The sequence below is a fragment of the Haplochromis burtoni genome, unplaced genomic scaffold (assembly GCF_018398535.1).
Source record: "Haplochromis burtoni strain Fernald_Lab_line unplaced genomic scaffold, NCSU_Asbu1 Contig_58, whole genome shotgun sequence".
Lineage (NCBI taxonomy): Eukaryota > Metazoa > Chordata > Actinopteri > Cichliformes > Cichlidae > Haplochromis > Haplochromis burtoni.
Genome location: NW_024582419.1, coordinates 1,628,249 through 1,654,710, shown reverse-complemented (window position 1 = coordinate 1,654,710; position 26,462 = coordinate 1,628,249). Strand labels below are relative to the sequence as shown.

General features: G+C 42.3%; 1 protein-coding gene across 1 annotated transcript in view; it reads right to left on the bottom strand.

Moving 5' to 3' along the window:
- Nucleotides 1-26,462, bottom strand: part of fam49bb (family with sequence similarity 49 member Bb) — a 40,964-nt gene that overhangs the window by 13,354 nt on the left and 1,148 nt on the right. Inside the window, exons 2-4 of the mRNA XM_005922531.3 lie at nt 12,602-12,690; nt 2,825-2,907; nt 642-763 (exon numbers count right to left, since the gene is read on the bottom strand). Coding sequence (XP_005922593.1) covers nt 642-763; nt 2,825-2,897 — 195 coding nt within the window. The 5' untranslated portion in view covers nt 2,898-2,907; nt 12,602-12,690. The remainder of the gene's footprint in view (nt 1-641; nt 764-2,824; nt 2,908-12,601; nt 12,691-26,462) is intronic.

Below are 26,462 nucleotides of genomic sequence, written 5' to 3'. Positions count from 1 at the left end.
GCTGGAGCAGAAAAACCACTGGATTATAATGTAAAAAAGAAAAGAAGGGGGGGGGGACCCTCTTTCTTTTACCGTAACGAAATGTTAAAAGAAAATGAGTCACATATTTACAAATTACTTGATGCCTCTTAAGAAAAATAAGAGCAATCTCAACGAGTCTGTGTTTTTCATATTTTCCCATTTTCTGTCATTACATAGAAACAAAACAGGTCCTTGACAGACCACTTTGATGTGGTACAGCAGGCCAGGGGTAAAGTCTTCATCAGTAAGGAGACAATAAAACTGATCAGGGCTCTGGCTTGGATGAAATCAGCAGTTACAGATGCTGAGCACCAAAATGAGATACGAGAAGCTGAAATTAAATAAATTTTAACGGTTCATTTGTAGGTCGAGTCTTTAAAAACAGACTGAGGCTAAAAGACAGAACTGATTTAATGGCCCATGAAGGTCATTCCTTTGATCTTTGAATCCAAAATTGATCATCTGCTTTATTCTGCTCATTTGTGTTAGAAAAAAAATGATACAAATTCCTAAAGCAACACCTGATAAAGGACAAGCGACACCTCCACCACCTCATAAATGCACGTCTCCTTGTAATTCTGCATGAGTGTGTCCTGCGATGAAGGGGTGGATGAACGTACCTCTCGGATGTCCGGCCCCGCTCCCTTGTAGGCCTGCAACTCGTCCAGGATCGCCTTCGCGTCCTTCAGCACCACATCCACCTCTTCCCAAATCTCTCGCTCTGCTTCTGTGGGCTGGGCATCTGCAGGGGACACGCACCAAAAAAAAGAAAAGGACCAACAACAAAGTCAGCTGGGAAAATCTGATTGGGATCTCATCCATATTCACACTGACTCAACATAAAGTAAAATACAGCTCTAGGACATCTACCACACCCTCAATATCACAGAAAGTTTAATGAGCAACTTTCAATTATGCAAATGAAAGTTCAGTCAAATAATCGTCTCTTCCCACTGCTTCCCATTAAGTTTTAACACCACCCACTTTTCCCGGCCGAGAGCAGGGAAACAGAGGAAGATAAGAGAAGACGAACAGAATGAGTTATCTCAAAATTTGTAAAAGCTCCAGCCATACAGTTTCAGGGTTTTTATTTTGGCTAACATTATTACCAAATGTAACAGCATGGCATGGAGTGTGTGTCTGTATTAGTGTGGGAAAATGCAGTCCTGGAGACACAGCCTGCAGTGGGAACTACCACAAAAAGCAGTTTTAAGCAGGTGTTTGTCTGCCGGCAGACAGTTTTGTTTTAGTTTTCCCCCACCAACACAAAAGTGCTGCAACCACACAAGATCCAGCCACAAGACTTCACAGGTGTGTAGCTGACATCAAAGTCATGGTAGAGTTCGTAGGTGGGTGCAGTCCGACTGAGTTAAAGGTGTCAGAAGTAGGCAGACTTACAGGCCAGTGCCATGTTCTTTTATCATTTAGAGAAGGAGCTACACCCGTTTTATCTTCAAACCTGCTTTAATTCCTCACAGCACCGATTCAACAAGATGCTGGAAACATTCCTCCGAGCATTTGCTCCATATTGATGTGACAACATCACGTCAATGGTTCCGGCAGATTTGTAAGCTGCACATTTGAGGACATAACTCTGTCATGTTCAAGAAACCAGTTTGAGATGATTAGATCGTTGGGAGATGGTTCGTTTTCCTGATAGAAGCAGACATTGCACAAAAGATAATGAGAGACAATGTGGTCATAATGGACATGGTCAGCAACAACACTCAGGGAGGCTGTCGTGTTTAAATGATGGTACTAAGGGGTCCAAAGTGTGCCGACAACATATCCCCTCACCATTACACCACCGGCCCAGACTGAACTGTTGATACAAGGCAGGCTGGATCCATGATTTCATGTTGTTCATGTCAAATTCTGACCCTACCATCAACATCTAATGACAATTTTTTAAAAACTTAGCAGTCCAGGAAACATTTTTCCAGCCTGTGTGATCTCTAACTTCATTTTAAACCCAGATGTTGTAGCTTGCTGCTTCAGGGAGCGTTCAGAGATGCTGTTCTGATCCTCGGTTTGAACTTTAGGTTGTCTTGACTACTTGTCCAAGAGCCCTGAGCTGCTGTCATGTGATTGGCTCATTAGACATTTGTGTTAATATGCAGCTAAAGAGGTGTAAATAGTGAAGAGGCCAGTGAATATGAACCAAGCCATGGATCTGGAGAACTGTTCATAAGGATACATTTTATTTTTAAACATGAAACTAGTTAAAAAATAGTTTTTATTAATTTTATTTTAAAGTAGTTATTTCTATTTGCTCTTCAGAAATAAAATTTCAGGCTCTAACAGCATTATTAAAGAAAAACTTCATACAGCATTGCTCAGTATTGTAAAGCATCAGTTGTATATAAAACGGTGGTATTCTTTCAGTATAAAAACCACCTCCAAACACTCTGAGCTCTATGAGAAGCCGTTTCCTCTGAAGGTATGACCGACTCTCTGGGTTTGCCAAGTGTGAGAATAGCACTGCACAGGTTCAAGCCACGCTGAGGGCCCTTAGGCTACACCACAGCCCGACTTCAGTGCTTTATATTTGGGGAGGGGGCACTGCTGCACCTCTGCCCTGATTGATATTCTGCACACATTCCAGCATGGAAAAGGCAGGTTGATGGAAAACAGCAGCAGCCCTAGTGGTAGATTTGATTCCTTTTGGAGGAACAGTGTAAAAGATAAGTGGTGGTGAAAAGATTTAAGTTTTGGAGTTTTGGAGCTGGTAATGTTATGGTAAAATATCCATGTGATCCATATTGGGAGAGATGTGGAGAAATTACTTAAAAAGAAAACTCACTTTCAAAATCGAGGAAAAAATTGGGCTCCTGTTCCAGATCTGTGCATGTCAAAACTTTCAGTAGGTTCCCCATGTTATGATACCTGTTGAGAGAGAAAAAAAAGAAGAAGAGAGAAATCAATAAAAAGAGAAGAAGAAGAAGAGTGCAGCAGTGAAGTGAGCAGGTGGTGATGCATTGTTGTATCCATGCACCTCACTCCCGCTCTGCTTCACTGCTCTGGTGCCTGTATGAACTCAGTGATACCCCAGATGTGCCCACCGTTCACATACACCAGCACTCCCCTCGGACACTCCCCAGTGTGTGTTTCCTGCACCCAGGCTCTCACCAACCAGATGTCAAACCAAAAAAAGGCCCCAAAAATAAAAAACAGTTTGACTTCTGCTTTGCTAAACTTCTTCCCAGCATTGGCAAACCTTTACGGGCAGCCGCATGCAAACTAATCCATTTTACCATCGTCCGCAGGGATATCGCTCATAATTTATGTTATGCATGAAGTATGTAGCTGTTTGCTGCACAGTGCATCCAATCAAACATTCATAAAGGCCTTCTCTGTTTACTGTAAGTGAATCAGACTTAGAGCAGTACTAAGAAATTCACTTAATAGTCTCTGCACAATCAGATAATGCAGGTGCCCAAACATCACATTAATATTAAACATGCCTTGGCAATGCAAACATGTACGATGAATGTGGTACAGTAAACAAAACACTTGCACTGTGCTACAGCAGTAAATATAAGGCCAGAGTTACAGTTTTGCAATCCATAAATTTGCAAGTTGAGTGAATTTCCTCATCAGACGATGACTGCGAGGCTCCGTGTCTACCAGGTTTGGACCACCTGGATTTGTCCACAAGATGCTATGCTACAAGGCACCAACCACAGCCTCGAGAAAACTACAATAGGATCGAGTACTTGTCTGTGGTGTCTGTAGAGAGTGTAGCTATAATCCCAGCCTAAGACAGCAGCATGATGCAGAAACCTAAAGCATTTTTTTTTTAATATTTATTAACCAGTGACCATTGCACCTTTTTAAGAGCATAAGGCAGGGGTGTCCAGCTCCAGGCCTCAAGGGCCAGTTTACTGCAGGTCAGGTTAGATGTGTCCTTGATCTGACACAGCTGATTTAAATGGCTAAATTACCTCCTCAACATGTCTTGAAGTTCTCCAGAGGCCTGGTAATGAACTACTTATTCGATTCAGGTATGTTGACCCAGGGTGAGGTTGACCCAAGCCCTTGAGGTCAGTAGCTAGACACCCCTGCCATAGGGTATCAAAGTGGACCTCTTAAGCTCATTTCTAGCTTCACGTTTGGACTCCACTGGAGAAGCTTTGCATGATTCGTGGTTCAAAATAATCCTTGGGTCAGTCTGAAACGAGCTGGTTTAGCTTTCCTCCCTTTAAGCTTCTTCTGATTCGCTGCTCCCCATTAAAGAAGGTTTGAACAGCAGCTGTTTAATATGATCCATATAATCCATCCTTCCATCAAACAAAGCACAACAGGTCATTTGTACATCTTCTTCATGGTTTCTAAGACTAATAAACTGTACAGGACAGGCACCAGTTTAGCTCACAAGGTGAGCAGGCGACCATACGCCCCAAGGCTGAAATGCAGCAGACCAACCAGAAGCTCGTGCATTTTCACCTCAGTTGCTCTCTCTGCTTTCCTGACCCACTCTCTACTAAACTGTCTACTAAAGCAAAAAGCTTCAAAAACCTCTACAGAACAGAAAGTGAACCAGACAGGATCACAATCGTGGTCCAGCTAAGAACGGGAACCAAATCCAAACAGCATCCCTCCAAGTTTGTCTCTTCCTGTGATCAATGCTGCTTAGCAGTGTTTCTGACAGTCACATTACACAACAATGAGCTCAAATTCATTTCAGTGGAGCTTCTGCACACCTGAGCCACGTGCAAGCTTCTTTTTTTTTTTTTAAATGTACTCTGATAATAAAACAAATGAGTTCCTGCTTAAAACCTAGGTGTGCCAATTTCTTGCTGTACAGAAAGCTGATCAGTGAGAGTCAAAGAATTTGGCGTGTAAGCAGAAATGATAACATCATTGATATCATTAAAACTGATCAATGGTCAGCGTGGTCAGTGTTGAGCTTTTTGTTTTAAGTGCCTTAAACTATTAAGATTAACTGGGTAAACAGATGTTAAATGGAGTACAGATAGAGCAGCACCAAAACCAAAGCAAAGCCTGAGCACAGAATCTGTATTTGCAGGGACATAAAGAGACGCCGCAGTCCAATTATCCAGAATTGAGATCAGCTGGAGATTTCTGCACCAGCAAGGATGGTGGTTAACTTCCAGGAGATAAATCTCATTTAGAGACAAACTTTTTAAGCTAGCTAACCAGATTTTACTGGTTATTCTATTAACTTAAAGTTTCAAAGGAAAATGTTAATTCTGCTCAAAAAATGAATATGCCCAAAATAGGTGACCAGACGCATTTGAAGACAGGAGCTGAGATTTGTTAGAGACTTGCTACCAGAAGTGAGTCATACTTTTATACAACTACAGCACCAGGTTTTCTGATCCTTGGAGGAAAATGTTTTTGCCACACCCGTAGGAAAAACAGAGCACTGCAATACAATTATATGTTTAAGTTTTGTTTGCCTATAATGGGCAAAACAAAAAAAAAGGAGAGCAGGACAATGAAAAGATTTCTGTCAAGTGTGTTTCTGGAAACAAACTCCTAACTTTACTGCAGGTAGGCCAATCAAAGTCACAAATTTACCAGTGTGTCCTCACTCCCCGTTAACTGGAATTTGTTACCACCCAGTATGATTTATGGTTATTTATGTAGGGCCTGTGAAAACGACCCAGTTTTTGTGACTATGATGATCTTCAAGTGCTTTGCAGGTATGAGGAGGCGACGAAGACCCACACATACAGTATATATACTGTATGTGTACACACACACACACACACTCTCACAAGTCAGCTGCGAGTTGTGCAATGAAAAGCGACACCCTTGCGCCGCTCTCTGCTGTCAATCCTCCGACTCCTCGAAAGCGCAGAGCTACAGAGGCTGACAGACATTTGATAAGTCAGAGATCTGCTGGAGTTTGTAGAGAGAGAAACGGTGGCAGCCTTAGCCCTCGGTGACGGGGTGGAGATGGACGGGCTTTGCGAGAGAGGGGTCGGGGCAGAACAGTGACGCAATTCAATTTTGGCAGGCAGATGTCACCCGAGATGAGTGGCAGGTGAAGAGCCAAAACGTTCGAGCGAGGGTCTGCAGAGACGGGGGCAAATCACGCCAGCGCAGGTGATTCTGGAAGACAGGGAGGTGCTGCGACAGAGCAAAGTACGCACTCAGCAGTCAGGAGCAGAGGTTGAGACGGGGCGCTTTTAAAATGCATGAGATGCATCGTGTAGGGAGGATTCTTGAATGTTGAAAACCGAGCACTGGGTCATGTCCCTTTTTTTTTTTTTCTTTTTTTTTTTTCCCGAAGTGCGATGAGCAGACAGTTTTTAAATGACTGAATGACGAGTTGAAGCTGAATTTGTCCAAGTCGTCATTTGCCCTGTTTTGTTTTTATTTAGTTGTTTTGTTACAAGTAATAGATTAAATCAAAAAATAAATATTTATTAGTAGGAATCCTAAATTTAACTTGAATATATTCTAATAAATATTTGGTGTGCATTTAAAATGAGCTTCTCTCTGATTTCCTGTGCATCAGCATGAAATCAGTGGATGAACAGTGATATTTTTTTTACTTTTATTTACTTCAAAAGCGCCTCTACAAACTGTCTGTCACCAGCCAAATCCACAGACCACCTGCAAAGCCCCACCTGCCTTGTCCGGTCTCATCAAACTACCCTCCTCTAATGTGACCTGAATGTCTGACCGTGCCAACGCCAGCACCTCACTGGCTGTCGGAAAGCGGCACCTGATGCAGCCTCGGAAAGCGATGAGAGCCGTCACCGACTTCACCCTGCTGGATGATGTGGGCACTACCCCAACACCATCTCCATCATCATTATCTTCTACTGCCACCTTTCAGCTGCTCGCTGACTGGGCAGAGCAGCCTGGGCTCGCAGCGCTTCAACGAGGGCACTGGCAGCCTTGCAGGCCCGGCGCTGCTCCCCTGTGCCGTTTAAAATGAGGTCATTTAAAGGACGGGGATTTGCGTGGCTGCGTTTCAAAGTCCACTAGAGAATCTTAAAGTGCAGAGAAAAGAAAAAAAAAGAGCAAATTAAATCTGTCCATTATGCAAATTTCTTCCACCAAAATTCATCAAAAGAACCACTTACAGATAACTGACTTTGCTGTTTATTTGGACTTTTTCTTTAAAGATGTATTTCCAACAATTTGTGTAACTAAGTGTAACTGGTTGCTTAGTGATAGCGTAGTGAAGAAAGTGCAGACACTATATTAAAGAGAGTTTGAGCAGTACCCAGCAGTCCTGGCATGTCCTGGGCACCACAGAGAAGCCGACGACAATCTTGGTGTTGTTTTGAACCCCCCCGCTGAGACATCGCGTGCTCTCAATGAGGGTGGGAAGGGAGGGGAGGGCTGCCTCCAAGGCCAGGGGGCAGAATCTGACAAGCTGGAGCCCGCGCAGCTCTCCCATTGGCTGAGCCGGCCTAACCAACAGCTCGCTGTATCCATGGAGTCGAAAAAAATTTGGTGCCATTGAAAAGAATGCAGCAGCCAATCAGGTTCGAGCTCCCGGTGAAGAGCGAGTACAGTAGTAGTAAGACTTGAAAGCGCACGAATATATTAATACAGATGAGGTAATGCGCCAAAAACAGCGGATTAGCAGGATAGTAAAATCAACTACAGATGATGGAGAAGTGTCTGAACCCATCTGTTAGTGACTGGATTGGATGTGATTTCATTTTTCTGTGTAGCTCAGCAAATTCTCTAATTTTTATTAAAGATGAAAATCTAGTTTTACTGATGAACACGTGCAGATCGTTGCAATAAAAACACGATAAAGGCGGACTTTCACACTGACACCCTGCCATTATTCCAGGAAAATGTCATCCGACTGAAGCTACAATCCAAAACAAATATGTGCAGATTACAGACGGTGGAGGGAGGTTCAAGCCCATTCGGTGAAGAAACCAAAACAGTGCCACGCCCATGCAGCAGCCTGACCTCAGAATGGCACTGCCTTTTTTTAAAAAACATCTCCCAGCTCTGTGCCTCTCCATTTAATAAGAAGCGGGACAGGGCTGAAACCGAGCACTGCCGCGGCCATCCTTGCAGAAACGGCTCGGGGCAACTGGAAAGCTGGCTGATGCGAGGGAGGGATAGTGCTGACATTCCACTACTCGGCTGCAGCATGAGAATCCACGTGCCCCGCTGCTTTACTATGGAGGGGAAAACAACGCCCTCCCTTCCCCAGCCTCCGCGCGGAGCGTCACGTGGGCTCTGCCGTGGACGGGCTGAGAGCTTGCCTGGGGTGTCTGTCTGTGTTTGTGTGTGTGGATAGGGGTAGGAGTGGGGTTGGGATGGGGCAAGGCATGTGTGTGAGAGATGAGTGTGTTTATGTTTGCAATAAACACAGCCTGTAACAGGAAATGCAGAGCTCATTTTGATCAGGGTGAAATGATTAAAATATAAAACAAATGCAAAATAAAAGTGCAGGTATGGACGCGTGCTGAATATTATTGCGTGCGTGGAAGGGGAGGGATTTGAAGCGTCACACTGCGGCAGAGGCGGGCAGAACTAGGCAGCTTTAAACTTGACCTAGATTCCCCGGGTGACACGCCACATCGCATTAGCCCACTCGGCCAGACCTGGACCCGCCGGAGCCCGCCGACACTGGCCTGACTCGACAGGCAGAAAATGGGGGAGCACTTCCCAAATGGGACTGGCATGCGTCCCCATTTCCCCCTAACCCCCCCCCCCCCACACACAACCCAACCCCACCCCCACACACACACCCCCACCCCCCACCCACCCCAACTATCTCCTACCGATCTCACCCAGCTGACTAAAAATTGCTCGGGGGGGTGCAAGGTGACGAGAAAAAGGGAGGAGCAGCGGGGGCAGGCTACGATTTGTTTGTTTATGTGGGTGAACTCTCTGAACTCGTAGCCACGCCTCTGTATTGTTGCACCCGCGTAAACATCGGCTAATACCCCACTCACCCAGATTCGGGGCAAATCAAAACAAACCTACAGGAAGACAGACGGCGTCACTTGAGGTGACATCCGGTATCGGCCGTCTCGTCTTTCTCCAGCTAAAAACATCCCCTGTTGCCAACAGCTGTAACGAACTCAGTTATGAAAACTGCCGTTCTGTCCAGAGAAGCAGATCAGAGAGGAAGGATGAAAGCGGGAGCGCCTCATCCTCTGCTAAGCGCTGCTTTCTGGACGGCACCTGATGAAAGATGGAAACCATGGCAACAGGCAGATGCACCAGAGTCAGCTAAAACGCGGGCTTCATTGAGCTCTGTGGAGAGGCTCTTAGTGCCGCTCTTCAGTCACACCAACAGACAGGGAAGAGAGAGAGAGAGCAGGGCTCACAGGCTGGATGATGTTAATTTCAGATCAATCCTCCTTATTTTAAAAATATTCAAATCAGGAGGCTCAGTGACATTTGCATCATCTTTCATATAAATTTACTTTTTCATTTTCTGCTCCATCCACCTCAGAGCCAGGCCCTTCACACCCTCCCACTCTGCCCTTGAGAGTCCTCTGACTTCTTCCTGGTATGTGTGAGGAGATCATTAACAGGGAGGGGGGTTAGCATTGACTCACTGTCCTGTTCTAAGTGCCACCTCCCTCGGGGCATCTGCCTCCTAAATCCATTCACATACATTCTCCCTCGTTCCTCTGCAGAAACAACGCCCCCACCCCACCCTAAACCATCATTACTTGCCTGACCTTTGACTGACTCACCAACATCAGCAGCATCTTTTAATCTTACTTACAAAAGCATTCGGGAAGAGATGAATTTCCAATTTAAGCCTAATTTCAATTTTAGAATCAAACATAATCCTTGCATGTTTTTTCCTCCTGCAGAATATTACCCCAACAGGATTTTGGGTGGGGCACAGAGGAGGTTTGGGAGTGATGATGAGTGTCAGATTGTAGAGAACTGACATTTATATTGAGTAGGAGGCGAGTGCCATCTGGAGGAGGAAAGCAGCTGTGCAGAGAAGGCAGGAAGGATGAGAGCCACTCCCAAAGCTTGTACCGGCACATTTATGCATCTTTTTGTTTACTTTTACAAATGCAAACAGGAAGTGGGAATATTTACAATAAACTGATTTTACTGTAAACTGTCTCTTGATTGAAACCCTGCAGAATACTTCTGCAAGGCTTGCAAATTTCATCTTACTAAGTTGGAGAGAAGGTCTGATGCCAGATCCAACAGCGCCATCCGGTGTTAACTATTTAAGGCTAAACGCTCCCATATCTCTTGGAGAAAAAATGACACTATTTCCATTGACAAGAAATAGAAATAATATATGTCAGTTCCAAGTTTAAAACTAGCTTTCCACATGTTCGGTTTTTCTGGCGCATATGGCCGCAGTCTGCGAGCTTCCTGAAGGAAAACTTGGGCAGGAAGTTACACGGCGTCAAGCCTCCAGCGGCATAAATAATAGATAACCTAGGAGAAGCTGGGGGCTTTTAACTGACATAACGAGCCACTCTACATATTACACCCTTTCAGACGCATCATCTCAAATGACCTACTCAGAGGGTGGGGTTGGCTGAGGGCAGGAGGCCAGAACAGCTTCCATATGCTGAGTCAGGAGTGGAGAAACTGATATTCATTTAGTATTTAAAAATAATAATAATAACAACAGCTTATGTGATCTACCAGCTGAATCACTTAAACTGGTCAAAAAACAGCTTCTATCTGTAATTTAGTGCAAGTTTAGAGCTATATATAGAAGACAAATACACATATTTTGCAGTCATGTCCATAACAATAACACTTTAAGGCTTCACCAGCTGGGGGCAGTATTGATCCAATTATAAGAGCCAAGAACAGCTTCATCTATGGCTACCACCCTCCCCCTGGTTTAAGCAGGGTTAATCCGCCCTTCCACACAGACCTCAGGCTGCTGCATTAACTCATTCCCTTTCTTCACGTATAGTCCATCACATGTTTGTTCCCCTGCACCGCTGCAGGGTCGTATACTGCACAGCAACCAAAACAGCAACCGTTCAGGCCGATTTAAGTGAATAGATTTGAGTCTCAATAAGGCACTGCAGAAGCATTAGCCTATACACACGCATACACACTACAAGCCTCACATGGGGACACACACTGACTTAGCAATCCTATATATGAACCACCTGAGGCTTAGCTGTCAAAGCAGCCTAGCATTCCAGCTCCACAGCTGAGCCAATCAAATGATAGCTGTGTGGCATGGTAACAATCTCCAAGGAGACGCAGAGGAAAATACAACAGGGATGGGCACGCATACGAGCAGGGAGAGATGAACGACACAGCACTAAAATATTTGTCTAAAATCACCAGGAGTGAGTTTGAGTCCACAATTGACCAACTACTAAACACCGTCCACCACCAGAGCTGCCAGCTCATCACGGGAGCTGTGACCCCGTGCCCTGTGGTTATATAAACACTCTGGCCTTGATGGGGGGGACAGGAAGCCGGGAGCACCTACATTACTCAACTCCTTTTTATGGCCCACAATGCATTTCATTTCCTGTGCCAGCATTACACATACACCCACAGCACTGCACATTAGGACTATAACAGGCATAGGTGCACCACAGGCGGTCTTACATAATGACATGTCTGTATTTGTGCACAGAGAGCTACTAATGCTTAAACGTCAATGAGATGAGGTGATGGTAGTCAGAAAAGTAGGCTGAAATTTTATGAACGCGGGCCATTACAGCAGTAGCTCTTCCACCAGCGACAAGAAGATAAATGGTGAAGATTTTCTAATTATTTTTACGAGTGAATGCACTTTTATGCTCAGAGATTTGTTAAATTGGGATAGTCTGAGGTGAAAAGACACAGAAACTCAAGCACCTAGTGACCTGGCCTCAATTTTCCCTTAAAAATGTGCTTTATAACCAATTTTCCCTGAGATCTGGCCTGAGAATGCAAAGTATGCCACTTGTGTTTGTGATTGAAGCCAAACTTTGTAATAGAAACAGCAGCTAACTGAATTTTCTCCCACCTTAGCATGGAAAAAAAAACACTAGCAGTGGAAAGAAAGCAAAATGAACTGACTCAGCCTCTATTTAGGGAAATGCTTCCATTCAATTCAACGCGCTTCAGTATGTGCCAATGACCTAAACAACTGGAAAAATATAGTTACACAAATGAATGACGGCAGTATTTATGGTGATCTCAAAAGCCTTTAAGCACCTGCAGTGAATGCAAATAAGGAAACATATCAGTTGTGAATATGTGCAGGTATAAATAGACATGCAAACAAAATAACAGCAGATAAGCAGATGGTAATCAGGGGTGGGAAAAGAAAGATGCTGAGGATAAAAATAGCTTCAATTTTTGCATTGATGAAAATGATGCACGTGTGCAACTTGTGGACTTTGAGTGGGAATTTTATACTGTTCCAATGGAAATAACCACAGACTAGCGTGCAGTATGAGGTTCAAAGCTAATATAATCATTGAGCAGTCTGACTTAGTGAGCACTGTCCGGACACGCATTTGCTTTGCAGAGTGAATTTCCTGCTTTGTGTTTACATGTTGCCACAACACGGCACAAAGATTTGTCATTGAAAGTTTAAATTATTATAAATCGTTCCAGTTTTTCCCTATTTGATTAGCACATCAACAGAAAAGCATCTTTTAGGACTTACCAGCAGTGGAGCTGTGTGTCTGGCAGGAGCAGGGAGGCCCAGCCTGGCAGGTGGCCCCGGGGTCACAGTCCTCCAGCAGAGGTCAGCCTCTGAAACAATGATCAATAGCAACAAAACATAAAACTTTACAATCTAGAGCTTGAAAAAAAAAAAAATCCTAAAAAACATCCGCAACTAGAGATAACAAGACGTGGCATCACTGCTCCTCCTGCAGACAAAGTTCAACTAAATTATTTGAAATGCACCAAAAAAACAAAACAAAACAAAAAACTCCACAGCTAAGCAACTATTTTGTGCATTTTGACTTTACCAAAGTTGGACAACACTACTGTTGCACACTTCACACATACTGGTTACACCCTTTAGAAATGACTGTCTGTCTTTGGGTTCCCTTTTAAAATGAGCTGTAGCACACAAAAAAGGAAACGCAGCACTATGAGAGAAAATGCAAACACAAACAATAGGCAATAACTGGCCTGTTCCATCTTAATGCGACTACCTTGAGAAATATGGGCCAGAGTAAGTGAATTTTTAGAAAGGAGAAAAAAAGAAGCATGGAACAAACAGAATCGCATGAAAAAAAGCACACCACTTCCTATTGTGTAACACTTCCTCTGATTCACTTCAGGTTTTCTACAAGACTCCACGCTTCCTCTTGTAAGAGGACTACAGCACAACTCACTCACCCAACTCACGTTTGAGTCCTTTTATTGAGATGTGGAAACGCCTAAACCCGCCACATTAATAAGAAATCGAAGCGACTGAAACGTTTAGCACACGTTTTGTGCGTCTGGTTGGTTCTTAGGTCTAAATAAGAAAAGAATAACCTCACGACTCTCAGTTTCAAGATTCAACAGTCTCTGCAAGCCACAAGCTCGTTTCACAAGTCATGCAGCCCTGATTGAGAGTGCACGCTCAGTAGACTGTGAGACCATTAGGACCGAGGCAGCTCTCTTCTCGCCAGCCTGCATACAAATGCACAGCGGTGGCATCAGTGCTGGTCATGCATGAATGTGATCAGACTTCAAACCCCAGAACCACAAGAACAGTGAAGCCTGAGAGAGACTTGTTGAGCAGAGGGCAAACGTGATGAAATAAGACACTGTCAAAGGGCTAAGCTACACATGAGAAACCAGAGAAGAAGAAAATAAGACTAAACAAGGAAGATACATTCTTGTGAACCTGAAAAAAGGGGGTGTAACAGCCTCTCCCATTTTACTTTTCTCCCCGTTAATGTAATGTGACTTGCTCTTAATCCAACAGAGCTGACATGCCATAGGAAACATTTGTAGCAGGGCATCATGGGAGTCCGCTATGCATCTCAAACACAGCTGGGGTCACAACATACAGCCAAATCATCGCTTGAATATTGCTTGAGGTTACATTTAAGCCTACATCATGCAGAGCAGTATGTCAGCTGTGGTGCTACAGTTAAGGTTTGGTTCTGTAATATCAAACAGTGCAAGTCAGCTGCTGAAGACACAGCATGGCAGGATATTTAATCAGATACATTACAGCAGAGAGGCATGGCAGTGAAAAAAGACAGCATTTTGATATACTGTTAGACTTGTGATTCTGCACAAGTCCCACAGACTATTAAAATTAAAGTTCCATTAGTCTTGCCATTGTAGATAGACTTTCATGCAAAATGTAATTAAAAATATTAAAACAATACTTGAGGAATAAGAAAATCCAACTACTGAAGTCTACTGTGCATAAACTGCTTCCTTTAAAGTCTGTGTATGCCAACTGTTCTGACTTAATACTAAATCAAGCCACGTCCTCCAGGGCTGGAAAATGAAGACAAATCTGTAGTGCCTGAAACTGCAGTTCCTCTAACAGCCACATGTGGCCGGCCCCATAAGTGAGTTTAGTGATCCCCATAGACCAGGGGTGGGCAACTCCAGGCCTTGAAGGCTGGTGTCCTGCAGGTTTTAGATCTCACCCTGGGTCAACACACCTGAATCACATGATTAGTAGGGGTGCAACGATACACAAAATTCAGGGTTGGTTCATACTTTGGTGTCAGGGTTCGATATTTTTTCGATACAAAAAAAAATGTTCATGCCATTTTAATTTATTGAAATTATAAATATATATTTTAACTCAAAAGTACAGTTTTTAAATTGAATGTTGCTGAAATAAAGTAATAAAAATAAATAAATCTGATCGAGAAATCACTCATCTTTGGAAAAGAGTTTATTACAGAGAAATGGCTCGTTCCAATGATGATGTCGGTGTAAATGTGCAGTCATATTCCCACTAGTGCTGTCAGCGTTAATCTCGTTAAAATGACATTAACGTGGCCATAACGCAGCAAATCTCCGTTAACGAGTTACCGCGGATCGCCCTGTGCGTGGGGCTGGACGGCGTCAGCACGTTAACGAGCTAACTGCGCTAACGCACTAGTTGCCACCCATGTAATTGAGCATTGCGTGGCACATCAGACATACAGTTTTAAATTTGTCCATGACGCGTTTACCATCAGGGTCATACTTCACATGAAAACCAAAATAGTTCCAAAGGCCAGATCTGAATGAGGGTGGGGGAGGTTGTTGAGGCAGTTGCCATGTTGCAGCTGCGCTGCGCTCAGTGGATCTGCGCTCGACAGTGCAGCCTAGGCGGAGTAGTCGAACGCAGATCCACTGAGCTCTCAACACAGACAGCATCGTCAGAAGAAAAGTTGATAAAATAAATTTAAAAATTTTTATTGTTCGATACCAGTATTGTTGCACCGCTAATGATTAGTTCATTAGCAGGCCTCTGGAGAACTTCAGGACATTTTGAGGAGGTCATTTAGCCATTTAAATCAGCTGTGTTGGATCAAGGATGCCCTCGAGGCCTGGAGTTCTCCTCCCCTGCCATAGACTCATGTTATAATCGCCACTCTCTTCATAACAATTCTAGTGAAGTGATTTTTTTTTTTTTTAAATCACTTCACAACCTTGATACTGGAGTTGCCACATGTTGATGATAAATCAGTGGGTCACGTAGTTGTTAAGTCCATGTACTAAACACAAAGTGCAGAGGGGCTTAACCCAACACAGATTGTATTGTCTGATCGTGCTAGTGGATGGAAATTCATTTCCATTTTAAGGTAGACATTGTACAATAATACAGAGAAAATCCCAGCAATCACATGATGCTCTTTGAGCAAGCGCTTGGTGACAGTGAGAAGGAAAAACTCCCTTTTAATCGGAAGAAACCTCCAGTAGAACCAGGCATCATCCAACATATCACTGTGGTTGTGTTAGAGCCAGAGTTGTGACTGTACACAACTTCATCAGAATCCATTCAACTGATGAGACATTTACGTGTGAAGAAAGCACTGGAGTGCAGGCGAGCTGCTAGCTTGGCTAAAAAGTCAAGCACATAGGTTAGATGCTACTTCATAGTGCTTTGTTACAGCTAATACAATAAATACGAGGCTGCCCAAGCTCTCTCTCTCTCTCTCTCTCTCTCGCCTGTAAATTAAATCAGATTATCCTGGGGCAAATGACTAAGATCAGTTCTTCTAACCACCACCATGCTTTTGAGGTGCATGGCTCAACCTGTGAGTGCAGAAGTACACAGTCATTCACTTGAGTGCTGCTGCAGGAAAAGACCCACACGATGAGCTCATTCAGCGCACTCAGGCTGTGTGTGAGCATGTGTGCGAGCGGTGATTCAACTTTGCTCACTCCTCCAAGCAGCGTTTAAAAAAAAAAAAAAAAAAAAAAAAATCAACGCAATCAGAGACAAAACAGTTAACCGATGTGGGCGTTTCACAGTTTGGGGTTTTAGTCACCTCAGAGGCAGCTACGCTTTTCCCAACAGGTACTTCATCCGAACATGGTCAATCTAAATAAAACCAAGACAGAAGGAGCGGCTAAATGCAATTTTCATTACACTGCAGTTACAAACATAAACAAAAACTCCAGCGAACTACATGCTGGAGTGGCATGCCAATGAGCTTTCTCCTAACCATGTGCTCACTTCCTGCTCCTTCATTTATTTCCTTGTTTTGATTATGAAAAAACAAAAAAAGGGGGGCAGGGTCGCTGCATACCAGAGCTGGATTGGTCTGTTCTGCACAGTGTATAAACTATTACAGTTTTGCTGTTGGATCACAAAAGCTCCAACAATAAGTGCTTGTGTAGCAAACTCATATTGGACTGTGCTCTCTCGGTTTGCAGGAGCAATAAGCTAACACACCATGTACACTTGTTTGGCTTTAATTTTACTCAGCCACATGAAGGACTCAATAAATGTGGGACAGCGTGTGTGGCCCTGATGCTGTGTGCACTACAAACACTAAAACATGTGCTGCATAAGGTAATCAGTGAGATTTGGAGCACATCGGGTTGTCATCCACATGGATGAAACCAATTTTGAGCTTCAGATGTTTCAGCTGTAAAAGAATATTTGAACTGCCTAAGCCATCGGAGGCCTTTGTGTGGAGCTTGCATGTATGGCTCTGCCATATCATACCATTCACGGTAATACCGGTATAATGTTGGGCAACGATAAGAAAATGAAATATCGCGATAGAATATGGGTAAAACACACATGCGCAGTACCTTTGTTTTCATACGCACATGGCGGAAAAAGCATGGCGGAGAATGAGAAGGGCGAAAGCAGATCGTTGAATGAAACGGATGGACCTGAATTGGTTTGTAAAAATGCTCCAACGTCAGTGGTGTGGAACTGGTTTGGCTTTCGTCCGTCAGATACACAACAAAGCACTACTTTTGGTAGCGCATGCTAGCGGGCCGTCGTTATTACCATGTTTTTTGGAAAATACGGCACACTTAAAATCAATCCTTTGATTTTTCTGAAAATCTACAGAGCCCCTTATAATCCAATGGGCCTTATGTATGAACTCTGGTCATGTTTACTGACCTCGAAACGATTTTATGTGGTACACGGCGCTCGAAAATCTGTCAAATGTTTTAGTACGACTTTGCTAAGCTACGAAGCCGCACCGCTTGATGGATTGTCGGAGCATTACGGCTATCGTAGGCAGGAGCTTCGGAGTGATACTTACTGTGCTTCAATATAGTATTACAGTATTGTGTGTGTATAACTTCTTTTTAAGTTTTGTGGATATTATACATGGTTATGCTGAGGATATGTCGGCCAATTTCCACTGGAAATGCCTTTTGGTTAAACTGTCAGCAAGGAATTTGCATTTGCACTGTTAAATTTTTATATAACTTTAATGCACATAAAAAACAGCTGCTTGTTTAAGTGAAAATACATTGATGGGTTTTTTTTTTTGCACTAATAAAGTTGTGGAGTTGTAAAGTATTTTGTCTAGTGTCAATTATATCGTCAGTTATATCGTTATCACAAATTTTCAAATGTCTATCGTGATAAATATTTTTGGTCATATCGCTCTACTTGCATGTTCTCCTCATGCCTTCATGGGCTCCATGAGGGTACTCCAGCTTCCTCCCACAGACCAAAGACATGCATGTTAGGTTAAATGGTTAAGTCGGTTGTAGGTGCAAATGTGAGTGTGTTGGCCCTGTGATTGCCTGTTGACCTGTACTGGGTAACCCCACCTCACACCCAACAACATACGGGGATAAGCCCCAGTACTCCTGCAACCCTTAACTGAATAAGTGTTTAAGAAGTTGGATGGAAAGTTAACAAGGTGTAGATGGATTTTTAAATACTTACAGCTGTTTGAAGGACTTAAATGGGGATTTTTTTTTTTTTTTTTAATACAGAGTGATATAAAAAAAAAAAACACACACAACTTGTGATGTTCTTAGAAACCTAGAGATTTTAAACATTTACACTCAACATGACATTTGGGTCACTGACATTATGTGATCATAAGCTCCGACTTTCTTTCCAAAACTGACAACACCTCCAATCTCACCTGTGTAGTGTGTTTTACAATACTGCAGCTGTATGAATGAAACTTCTTGTGATGATGGAGCCTAGATGGAAAATGCTGGCTGCGCAGTCGAGGAGAGAGAGAGAGCAGCAAAAGACTTGTGAGCATCTCCAGAACCAAAATGAAGAAAGTGACACTGGGACTTAAAACTGTCCCTCACGCTGTTAGTTTCGACACCTCTGAATAAATCTTCCATAAAAACTTGGGTTGTCATGACAACTTGTATTCCCCTTTCCCCTCTGGCGAGCGAGAGCCGAGGACTGACGAGGGATATCGGCTGTGTGACTGAAATTACTGAAGCCCGCAGAGCACAGCGGAGCCTCTGTGGAAAATCATTTCATTAAGCAATCTCCCACAGATCGCTTACACGGGCCGGAGATGCTTGAACTGAAATGACACAACAAATGCTTGTTTAGGGCTCGTTCCTCTCTGCTGGACAGGAATATTTACACCGTGCCAGGGATCTACAGTCAATCACGCAACCAGACGCTGGCACACAGATCCATTATAAATGTCTTTGATACTAAGAAGATACTTAGATTGTGATTTTTTTTAAATAACATAGATTTGATTTGAAAGAGTTAACAAGGGAACTGTTAAACATAATACTTGAAAGCCAGAATTTTAATTTTAAAAAAGCTGGTGGTACAAGATGGTATAAAAAATTAAAAAATGAAAAAAAAAAAAGTTGCTGTCATTATCTGCACATCCTGGAGGAGAATCTTCTGTCTCATCACATCACAGAGATGTTCTATTGGACTGCATACATCCCAACCAGCACCAGCCTGAACTTTTGATCAAAGGCAGCATGCTTTCATGTCCTTTGCACCATTTCTGGTGAGCCTGTGAAAACTGTAGCCACAGTTTCCTGTTAGTTGACATGAGGGTCACCCAGTGTGGTCTTCTGCTGCTATAAGTTCGATGTGCTGTGTGTTCAGAGGTGCTCATCTGCATACCTTGGTTTAAACATTATGTTACAACTGAGTTCAAACCAGTCTGGCCTTTCTCCTCTGCCCTCTGGCATCAGCAAGCCACTTTCACCCAGAGAACTGCTGCTCACTGGATATTTCTCAGTAAATCCGAGAGATTGTCGAGTGGGAAAATCCCAGGCGATTACCAGTTTCTGAAAAGACTCAGACCAGCCCATCTGTCACGAACAACCATGCCAATTGATGCTCAGTTTAAATCTGCTGCCATGTGACCGGCCGATTAGATATTTGCATTAATAAGCAGTTAAACAGGTATACCTAACAAAATGTACTTCTAAGTACCAGGGTTTAATGCCAAATCCCATTAAACCCTGGTTATTATCAATAAAGTGTCATAAAATTTCTAAAAATGTCCATTACAGTTTACCCAGAATCCAAGGGGACGTCTTCAAATTACTCCTTTTAAGCCCCACACCACAAATATTCAATTTAAAATGCCATAAAACTGAGAAAATCATTTTTGTTGACTAATGGACTAAATAGAGTATTTTGGCTGAACAAAATATTAAGCACCATTACATTATTTCACATAAGGATGTATATTCAGATGTACTACATCAGGTTGAAGCAAGCAGGAAATTCTAGACCTGACTACACAATGTACAGGCAAATTGGGGTGAAAGTGGGAGCGCCTCGTTTTTATATAACAGCTTTAATACTATGTGAAATGGGAGGTTTGGTGCGGGGGCAGCACAGCAACACTTTCATGCAAAAACTGGATTTGTACCATGCTGATTTGCCATCTGTGGTAGCACGTCTGCTCTGAGCGTCTGCTGAAAATGTAGGCAGCCGCATGAGAATCTCATGCCTGTTGAATCTGACATGTTATCACAAAAACATAAAATAAAATAAAAAATCCCCACTGTGGCTTTTGTCATGAGTGAATATTTCTCTCAATGCAGCAGGATGAAGTGAAAGTAGATTTTCTCTAGTGTGAGCCTGTAGGGGTTTTCAGTGCATGAGTGAAAGATGTGGGGGTAGGAGCACAGTGTTTTTTTCCTTCTCATTGAGTGAGCAGTGATATTTATTGTCTTAATGTGGTATACTACAGCCCAGTCTCATGGCAAGATGTCAATTAGGAAACTAATGTATTGTAAGGGGAAGTCTATCGCTTCTGCACCATGTAAGACACCAGACTCCTCAGAGAGGTCCTGTCACCATGGCAACCGATGAAACTAGCTTTGAAAAAGTGAGAACCACGGTAGTCTCACCCAAACCACGAGCTCTTTACAAACTTAATCAGCTAGTTTCATTTTTATTGCTAAAACCTAACAGTAGTTTTTCATACCTAATCCTAACCAAATAATTTAATACCTGAACCTAACTGACTTTTAGTTTTTGCTAAACCCAACAGAGTGCCTATACTTAAAGTCGTTTTCAATGCCTTAACTTAAACAAGTCTATTTTAATGCCTTAATCTAACCTAATAGTTTTCCTTTCCTAAATGCCTTACCCTAGCTGAGTAGTATAAAACCTAAACCTAACTGAGCAATTTAAGTCTAAGTCTAGAACAACCATTTAATGCCTAAGCCTAGCCGAGCTGTTTTGTGCCTAAACCTAACGAGTAGTTTTTCCTTCCTAAACCTGAGTTGATTTTAGTCCCTAAACTTAACCGACTCCTTTCCGGTGACAATAACACTTAAAATAACACAAATCTAAGAGTAAAAATCGTTTCCTTGTATGACTCAAACTGTGGTTTCTGGTTTGAGCACTGAAAGCTATCACACACCACCGTCCCCCTCAGGCCTCAAATGTGACCTTTTTGCCCTTTAACAGTGGAAAATTTTACTTGGAAACAAATCATACATCTGAAAGTCTGTGTCCAAAAACACAACTAAGAATACTGAGAAGACTTGACCACTTAAACAGCACTTTCTCATGGCAAAGTCCACCTCGCTTCATATTTCCATTGGAGATGCTGCTGCTGGTGCATACACCAAGCAGGAAATAGTGAGCATCCCATTAAAGGCCATCAGATGCCTGCTTACAGGAGCAAAAAGAAAAAGAAAAGAAACAAGATTGCTTTCTTTTCTCATTATGTGCACGCTTTGGGCTTCAGATGAAGCAGGATCACAGACGGAAGTGAGAAAGTTGAGAGGAATGCTCAAGTCTACCAGCACAGCCAGCCCTGCAGATTAGAAACTGGCACACACACACACTGACTCATAAACATCAGAGCCACATATCAAAAGCATATTACTCATCCCCGCCAAAAGCTACAAACACAAACCAGAGTGAGGACCACCGCAGCCTCAGACCACCTTTCTGTGCTCATTTAATGCGAAATACAGTCAGCGTGTGTTAATCAGTAAACTATTAAATATATCCGTTTGCAGACTGAACAGCAGGGAGCATGCAGTGCCCTTTAACATCATTTGTAATAGTTTATTTAGGCAGGAGAAGTCCCTCGCCGAGGTCGTCTTGGCCAACACAGCAGCAGGAAGTGCATAAGAAACAAAGAGGTTTCAAAAGAACAGACCACAAAACAGTAGAGATAAAGTTCCAAACAACTGCAAGAAAAATAGATTTAGATCTTGCTCTGAATGAGGGGGGCATTACAGTTAGGATTTACTACTAAATGACTCAAAATAAGTCGACAGTTCAAATCTAAGGACATGAGCCGGCATGCAAAGGGAGGAATACAATCACGTGTGATCAGAGGGTATATTAGACAACCGCTATCACAAAAGTCCTTTCTCTGTTAATTCCCAAATTGAAAAAAATCCTTTAAACCTATGTTATTGTAAAAAAACAAACAAACAAAATACATATATATATATATATATATGTGATATATTATATATATATACATATATATATATATATATATACATATATATATATAATATCATATATATATATACATATACATATATATATATACTATATATACATATATATACATATACATATATATATATATACATATACATATATATATACATATACATATATACATACATATATACATATATATACATATATATATACATATATACATATATATATATATATATATATACATATATATATATATATATATATATACATACATAATGGGTTGATTTATATACCTTTACACTTTTTAGAGAATGAATACCAGTCAGCTAAGTCAGAATTCTCTACCAAATTTGATGCAGAAGCATGAAGGACCACAAGGTTTCACCCATTTTAGTCATAACAGTCTGGGTTTTTCCTGGCTCCGTGTGGCCTGCGTGAGGAGGTGCCTGTGCACACAACCACAATTGGCCCCACATGTAATTAATGCAAAAGGTGCTAGTTACTGCAGTTAAAAGACGTTGATGTCTTTTTCTGATATTCCTTTGAACATTTGATAAACAAAGATGTATTGTAAGCTTGAGTAAATGTAAGTAAATGCATATTCAAAAATATATTGTTAATGGCAGTCCTGACTATTTTCCCTCAGTGAAAGAGCAAAAACTCTTTAGAGGGTGTCAGGTTTTTCTAGCTGCATGGAGGAAAACACTGAGTGTAATGGGGCCAATACAGTGCGTGGCGATATTGTATTGATAAAGGGACACAAAATATTGATATTTTATTAAATAAATGAAAACACCCTGGGAATAAGATGAAGAAAAAGGGCCCATCTCATGCACCGCCATCCTGAGATCATGTTAGCCAAGCAAACGTACATTAAGTCAGCGCAACCGGAAAACCATCCAACACTGGACACACTCAACTCAACAAAGCTACCTCCTAATTCAGAGCAAGCTAACAGCTCAGTCACACAGATAAAAATAGGACAGCAACCTTGCCTCTGATTGGTGTTTCTACTGAATCTTTTCACATTCTGAAAGACTGTGGTAACTAAATACTCGCCCAGAGCTTGAGGGTGCTGCGCACTGACAACCACTTTTATCGCAAGGTGGCTGCACAGGTCACCTGGGCGGCAACCTTTCTGCAAACAGTCAGTCTGACTTGGACCGACTGCAGTCGCTCTGAGCGATTATAGAAGGTTTGCGAATACATGCGTTCTAATTTATAAATGCAGACGGATTGCCAACATGTTATGAGTCTTTGCGAACAAGCACAACTCGACTAAACCAGTTGCCAGCTGGTTGCGTTCTGGTTAGGTTCCTGAAGAACAGGAAGTTTACTGAGTGCAAATTTAATATTTACATGTGAACTTCTGTCCATGAAGACAGCAACAGATACGTGATATTTGATGATTTATGATTTATGATTAGAAACACATTGCATGTAATTGCTAACTAAGCCTATCCAATTGCAAACTGACTCGTATTAAGGCAACAGTAACACGGTGTTGGTGTGCTTGACAGTCTTATTTTGTAGCAAAAAAAATAACTGAAGCAAATAACTTTAGCTTATTGGACTAAAAATACTGACAAAGTTTAAATTTGAGGAGAATTTGCATTTGCAAAAATTTGATAAATTACAACACATATTACTGCAATACTCAGCTTTTTTTAAGATGTCAAAAACTGCGATAATATTGTATGTTAGGCAGGTTACCAACCTACGCAGTGATCCGAGCAACTTTTAAACAAAGTGCATGGTGTAAGAATGTTGGATTTATAATTTAAGTGTCTTTAAACACATATGTGGGGGGGGGAAAAAAAAACCAATCTTAAAATTGAAATGCTGAAGTCTGTGGCTCCTCTGGATTAAGGCCATGTCATGATAATGGTGTTAGAGCTGAATGCTGAACATGCCAGATGAGTTCGAGGAAGTTAATCCCAATAACTGCACAAACAGCTTAATGCCAGAGAAATGGATCAATACAACGCTTTTCTGCCAACCGTGCTCGCTGCGCTATTTTAAAAACGAGTGCTGGACACAATAAGACGAACAGCACGGCAAACGGGCAAATACTCGTGAATCTTTTCTGTGGGGACTGTTTTTGGTGGTTATTTGAGGGGACTGCATTGGGTTGTGTGGTGTTGCACAAGTGCTTGGGTTATTGCCTCCTTTAAGCTTAAATTACGTTCCCAAACCAGAAAATAATCTTGTGCCGCTTGACTACGTAGCCACAGCAAACATGAAAAATGCTCGGACCAAGCTGTCACTGTGTAGTAAATAAACATGTGTTGGGCTGCCTGTAATGTCACAACACTGCTGCAAAAACCACACAATGGTACATGAGCTGGACGTGTTACAACAATGACTCAAAGATGAAGAGATGTTCAGTGTGTTCAGCGTGAGACGATCAGAGACACTCTATATAATACAGACCGAGTGTCAGCATACTGAGAATAACTGCAGTAACCCAAGCTGAAGCCAACAGGTGTGTTTGAGGGAGTGGGTCCTGTGAGCTCTACAATGTGGGGAAATGTAAAGCTATCAGAACAGTAAATATAAAATATATAATATTGCCCTGGCTTTGAGTGCAGGTCGGTCTGTGTGATGACTGAAAAGCTCAGGAGGAAGACTCCTGGAAACATTATAAATAATTAAAACTGACCACCATTACATTCTCTCTACCAGCTGTACCGTGTACAACTATCCGAACAACATTTGCCGGAGAAAACGTCGCAAATCTCTCCTCACGGGAGAAACGTGCACTTCTTTTATGCAGGCTTTGTTTATCTTTGTCTTATTATATTCTAAGGCTATCTGCTGCTGTTGACTACAAAACTACATTATTTTCCAAATGCCTATTGTTCCATTAACACAAGATTAAACCCGCGAAAGTCACCCCCAGGGCTCCTAACATTTGTTCGATTTGCTGCTGACACGTCACAGTATCCAGCCCACATTTGATTTCTAAGAAAAGGTCATGCCTAAGCGCACCTGCACGCCCGTACCTGCAGGATTTATGAGGGAAAACACGCGGCCAAGTCAGCCATATTTTCTCATTCAAGACTGTGAGCATTTAAAAAAAAAATAAAAAAGCTCACATAAACAACTTCCTCCACACAACATTTCACTTTGTTATCGCAAGCAGTCTTTTCTCCCCGCTTTTACACTTTTTGTGACAGCAGAAAGATCAAGACAATAAATAAATAAATAAAAATAAGGAGAAACTGGCGATGATCCCAGCTGTTCACACAAGAGCAGCAAGGGAAGGAGACAGGGCGCAACAAGTTTCACCTCGTCTAACATCTCACAACTGACTGTGGCAACACTTGGGTACTGTTGCGTCCTCCAGTCAATCTTTAGAGGTCTAAAACATAAAAAGAGGCGATACTTGATTCAGTTTCCATCCCTTCTCGACCTCATATACTTGTTTTTAAGCCACATCTGAGGTGCTTTTGACACAAGGGGAAAAGTCACAGTAAACATCTGTGAATTGAAGTATGAGTCTGCAATATCCGGTTGGTATGCATGACTGGTGCCATCTGAAAAGATAGTGGAGCAACGTTTTACATGTCTAACTAAACTTGGAGGTTTCTAATGTGCAGCAGGAGTGAGACCTTTGAGATAAATTTAAAGCTGCACTAATCAACAAATCCACCCGTCTGCACACGTTTCACTTCCACTTTCGGTAGACTTTGAGCGGAAAGGAAATTGTACATTTATCAGTGCCTTTTCTATATGCGGCGGCATTGAAAAATGGATGCAAATATTTTACTTTTCAGCTAAATGGGCTGCAGGGCTTTTTCTGTCTCAAAATGTGCCTGTAGGAAAACGTTACTATACAGAAGTCTGTGCAGGTTACTCCTTCCTTTGTCATTTAAAATAAATAAATAAATAAATCACATTGAAGGCCTAAATTTTTAATACACACTGGAAAAAGCCTTATTGAGAGAGCCCTAACACTCCCATATCCACTCCCTTTTAGAGCCACACATGGAGGGGAAAGTGATACTAAGCAATTGTGAAATAAAGTATGAGTCTGCAATATCCGGGTGACGCACTGAAGTGACTTGAGCCATCTTTAAAGATGGTGGAGTAACTTTGTGCAGGTCTGACTACACTCAGGGGTTCCTAAATTGCAGCAGGAGCGAGCCTGAGACCTTTGAGACGAATCTGAAGTAGGACATTGCACTTTCCAAACACTGTC